The 5448-nt window shown below is 37.3% G+C and overlaps 1 protein-coding gene across 1 annotated transcript; it reads left to right on the top strand.

The window, feature by feature from the left end:
- The first annotated feature begins 4732 nt into the window (after window positions 1-4732).
- LOC133096410 (small ribosomal subunit protein eS26-like) lies at window positions 4733-5089 on the top strand. Its single transcript, XM_061197990.1, has one exon. The coding sequence runs from the start codon at window positions 4742-4744 to the stop codon at window positions 5087-5089; it is 348 nt and encodes a 115-aa protein (XP_061053973.1). The 5' UTR covers window positions 4733-4741.
- Window positions 5090-5448: the final 359 nt, after the last annotated feature.

Here is a 5448-nt window from a genome sequence, read left to right as displayed (position 1 = left end):
TAAATTGGAGCAGGCAGAAGTGATAAATTAAAACCTGGCCAGGAAGCCCTGCAGCTTCTAAATCAAACTCTAGAAGCATTAAACACACCAGAGGAGCTTGTAAAATGACAGATTCCTAGGCTCCACCCCAGATTTTGATGCAGGTTTGGAGTGGAAACCTAGAATCTGAATATTTGATTTGGAGACAGATGTTCCACGGAACACGCTTTTAAAAAACACTGCTAAATTGTATGACAAATTTACATTTCCTGTTAAAACAAGAAAGGGAACTGGTTTGGAGAGTAAAATGAATGAAAATAATTGTGAAATATAAAATTGCCTTGTTTGCCAGAATTGCCAAAGTTCTGCAAGCAAAGCAGCTGTGCCTCAAGAATTTATAAGCAGATATCTGCATATGTTGTATAGTGTATACACTCTGTTTCTTTAATCATTAACTTTTGGTTAGAACCATTGAGACAAGGTTTATATGTACATATATGACATGTACATGCCTATAGCGTTGAGTGTGGACGCTGATGACAGACTTCCTGGGTTCGAGTCCTGGCTCCATTGCATAAAGGCTGTGCAGACTTAGGCAAATTCCTTAACTTTATTGTACCTCAGATTTCTTACCTGTAAAACGGGAATGATTATAACATTTACATCATGGAGATTATTAAAGAGTAAATTAGTTAACACATATAAAACACTTGGAAAATTTCCTGGAAGCCTTAAATTATTTCCTTATTATAGTTATCGCCTAATAGAAATCTGCTGAAATAAATTAAATTGATGGACTACGATGACAAACTTCGGACGAATTGAAGGCAGTTATTGCTCAACCTGAAATGTGAACCCATAAGGAGAGTAAAGTAAATAGAATAAACTCAAGATTAGAGTGAAGCCTGCAATCTGATCTTCAGTGGTATCTGTCTCCCAAGTTCTTTATTGGTGCATTTTCTCTTAGAGGTTAGTTTTAAAATTTTTCTTAATTATTTATTTTTAAGGCATGAAAGAATTTACTGGAAATCATTTAGGGATACTAGAACAAACTTTTTCTTTTCTTTGGAATCCATGCTTCTCTTATTCTCTGTTCTTCTCCCCAATGTTGATTTTTCTGAAGCCATGGCGAGACCAGATATTTTTCAGCTTCTCTCCTGTATCCCAAACACTCAGTATCAATACAATTTTTAAATAATTCTACACATAGTAAAGGAGGAAACTATAAAGTTTGCAAAATAATGTCTTCTTGTTTAATCCCATGGCCAAAAAGTAGGCAATTCGAGAACGAAAAAGCTAAAAAAAATCCATCTGTGTTTGAGGAAATTAGCCTGGCGATCATCACCTCAATTTGGTGGTAGAGTATCCAGTTAGGAATGAATACTGAATTCACAAGAGAGATGTTGTTCACAAGGAAATCCATTTAACAGCAGCAAAACTCCAGTTCTGGAGCTGGGATCTGGGACAAAATTCCATATGATGGAGATTCTGGGGCAGAAGAGCCCTCACACCTGATGCCAAGATTCAGAGTGAGGTAATGTGTTGAAACTAGGAAGAGATACCAGGCTCTCCTTTAACAACATAAAGCAGCAGGGAGACCAATAACAAAGACCTACAGAAATCATCTGTAGATAATGGGATTCCAGATCTAGCAGAGGAACTTAATTGTAAGTCCCATTGTATAGGGCATCAGCAGCTGTTGATAACTTCCTGCCCAAATTTGAGTTGGCTCAGTTACTAGAGCTGGACTGAGCCTTCAGTGGACCTTTAAACAATAGATGAGTCTAACGAATCTTGTTGAGTAAAATAGAATCAAAGATCATTTCTGCAGTGCTGCACTGCTATGCCACTTTGTGCTTCAGGGGATGATAAATGGGTCATACTGAGTAGAACAGCAAATGGACTCTGGAGAGGATATTGCCAGCAAAGAGCAACAGCCATAGAGAAAATGCCTCACAAATGAAAGGACTACCTGCACCTTGACAACATGTGTTTTATGCTATGTGACTTCAAATGATTTTAAGAACTGCTTTGTTTTGCTCAATAGAATAATGTCTAATTGTTTTAATTAACTAGAAAAATGAATTGCTGAGTGAGGTTAAAAAGAAAAGAAAATGCATTGTAAACATTATTTATGAGGAAAGAGATAAAAATCGGAATGATGGTCAAAAGACTTCTTATAATAAAACTTGTGTTTTATTCAATAGTTGGCCAGTTTCATCTTAATTTTATGTCAATTAAGCATTGATGTTTATCCTTTCCCTATGGTATAACAGTTCTGGCATAAAAAGAAAATGTACATTATATTAACAATGGAGAATAACTCTCAAATGATACCTTAGATGAAGAACTTTTTCCTTGCTTTCTTGTTTTCTTCCTCAAGCTTTAATATTTGTCTAAAAATTTTATTTTGCACTAGCTCAGTACCTAGAAAAGATTTTTGACTATAGCAATTCAAGGAGAGCACCAAACTTTATAATATATTACTTCAGGGCTTGTCTCTAGGCAGGAAGCAGGAATGGTTGGTACTAATGGGAGCATAACGGTTCTGAAAGAAAACCAGCTCATGGCATTATGAATCATAGGGCTCTAAAACATTTATAAACGAGTGAAAATGCTTGGGGCTGACATGAATTATGAGTCTCATTATGGCACTATAATATCTCCAGCAATGCTTCAGAGGGGCATGACACCTCCCAAGAAAAGTGGTAAGACTTCCATTACATTACTTTTCTACTGGTAATTGGCTATGGTCAAGGTGGGCTATGATCTGTATCCCTGGAGTACACATGACAACATATCTTTGCATATAAATGTTGGTCAAGATCCTGCAAGACTCCTTTCTTCTAAGTGCCAAGCATTACTCTTGACCTTCAAGAAATATTAACAGGCCCTAGAGTGAGGACAGCATTTCCAATCTTTCCATTTCTTTAAATAGCACTTTGGTAGGCTACAATGCTCCTATTATTTTCCACATGCCAATAGACACTCAGCAATATTGAAAAAAGATATTTCCCAGAAAAAAAAAAAAGATTAGTTACTTACAGTAGTTGTGAAAAGAAAAAAATGTGGTGAGCTCCTTATTAGTGCAAATATAAAGGCTCTTAGAATTAGCACATTCTTGATTTTTATCATCTCAATTCAGCCTAGGCTAACATAACTTCACTAATTATGAAGTGGGTGAATTGAGAGAAAAGACTGTCTGAAGTAATTAGAAGACTGCATTATCAATCCTTTCCAAGAAAAATCTGTATTATTTTCAAGTAAATAGGCTTATCAAAGCATGGCTTTAAGCAATGGCATGTGTTTTTGTTTTCAGTTTTTCCATTACATTTTTGTATGCACACAAATATTTCTAAAATAGCTGCAAAAAGTGTGTTAGCTTAAGGAGGCAAACATTCTGCTTGGAAATTCACTTATGCTGTTCCTGTGTTAAGAATCTCTACACACACACATACTTCTAGTGTGTGTATATTTATCTATCTATCTATCTATCTCCTACCAATTGTGATGATGACCAATAACAATTATTGTGATTTCAGTGTGTGGCAGGGATACTGCTATATGGTTGCAAAACTTCTTTTTCCTCTTAGGACAAAATGTAGACTTTGAGAGTCCAGCCTCCTTTCAGTGACATAGGGTCATATTACCGAGTTCTGGTCTTTAAATGTGAGTGGGGGTGATATTTGCCACTTCCAGCCTGGCCTATAGGAACATCCTGACTGATACTTTTTGCTCCCTTTTTTTGTCTCACCAGCTGAACGGAATATGGTAGAGGACTCCAAGGCCTTAGGAAACTGGGAAGCTACCAGGTCAAAAGGATCCTAGGTGCCTGAATAATGCCACAACTCCTTGCTGACCCACATCTGATATAAGGTAAGTGACAAACGTTTATTATGTTAAGTCACTGAGATTTGGGGTTTATTTGCTATACGTAGTTGTTAGCTTACCCTAGTGAATTAATAATGAATATAGTTTTTAATTTAAAATGTGTGAAAATATGAACTCAAAATATTCCTGTTTAAGACACACAGCAAAATTGAAGATGTATTTTCCTCCTTTTGTCATGTGTTACAGGAATGTCTTCTCAGAGATCTGTAGACTTTCATTTATTAGAAAATTGTGCTATTAGAGAGAGAAATTATTGGACCAAATTAAGCAATTCTTAGAAGAAAGCACATCCAGGAACGTGGTTTGGCACATACTCAGGGGCACAAGTCCTGTCACTATTTGGATCCCATCCTCCGTCACTTTATTTATCCCTGGATCCTTGTTTTCTACTGCTCTCTCAGCCTTCCAGCCCCATTGCTGTTCCTAGGTGTCAGTATTCAATATCTGACCACACACCATCAGAAAATCTCTGTCCTCCACTTTCCTTTCCTTTTCTATTACAACTAGAAAAGGACTTTGGTTAGTTTGTGGAATGACAGCTACAATTAGTTTGTGGGCTTTAGCATGCTCATTGGGATTTGCTACACTAATCAGACCAACTTATAGCTTGTAGACTATGAAAGGCTTTTTTTGTAGTGATTAGTATCTACATGTTTTCTGTGTGACTCATCAGTACAGAAGACCTGAATCACTGTAATAACTACAAAAGACGTTACAGAGAAGAGGAAAATAACATTTTTACTTTGAAAACTGCCATAGAATATAAAGCTCATTTTTGTATATTTAAATCCTAAGATATGAATACATAAAGCACATACATACATATACAATTAAGAACTTTATCTAGCTCTCTCGCCTCCTGGCTTCCAAGATGACCAAGAAAAGAAGGAATAACGGTCGTGCCAAAAAGGGCCGCGGCCACGTGCAGCCTATTCGCTGCACCAACTGTGCCCGATGCGTGCCCAAGGATAAGGCCATTAAGAAGTTCGTCATTCGGAACATCATAGAGGCCGCAGCCGTCAGGGACATTTCTGAAGCGAGTGTTTTCGATGCCTATGTGCTTCCCAATCTGTATGTGAAACTGCATTACTGCATGAGTTATGCCATTCACAGCCAAGTAGTCAGGAATTGTTCTCGGGAAGCCCGGAAGGACCGAACACCTCCACCCCGATTTAGACCTGCGGGTGCTGCCCCACGACCTCCACCAAAGCCCATGTAAAGAGCTAAGTCCTTAAAGACTAAAGAAATACTGTCCCCTGGAAAGACAATAAAGTGGAAATTATACTTTAAAAAAAAAAAAGAAATTCGTCTGTAATATTTCTAATGATTTCATAAAAGTAAAGTAGGGTTATTTTCTTAAATTATGAGTCCTTATGCTTTCCTTCAGGAAGAGCTCTACTTGTTTCCCAGAAAGCTTTACATCTCCCTAAAATTCATATGTTGAAGTCTTAACCCCCCAGAACTTCAGAATGTGACCTTATTTGTAAATAGGGTCATTGCAGATGTAAGTGGTTAAGGTAGGGTCATACTGGAATAGGACGGGTCCCTATTCCAATATGACTGGTGTCCTGATTAAAA

Source organism: Eubalaena glacialis, chromosome 8, assembly GCF_028564815.1.
Source record: "Eubalaena glacialis isolate mEubGla1 chromosome 8, mEubGla1.1.hap2.+ XY, whole genome shotgun sequence".
Taxonomy (NCBI): Eukaryota; Metazoa; Chordata; class Mammalia; order Artiodactyla; family Balaenidae; genus Eubalaena; species Eubalaena glacialis.
The sequence above is the reverse complement of the archived record's forward strand: the minus strand, read 5'-3'. Positions and strand labels throughout refer to the sequence as shown.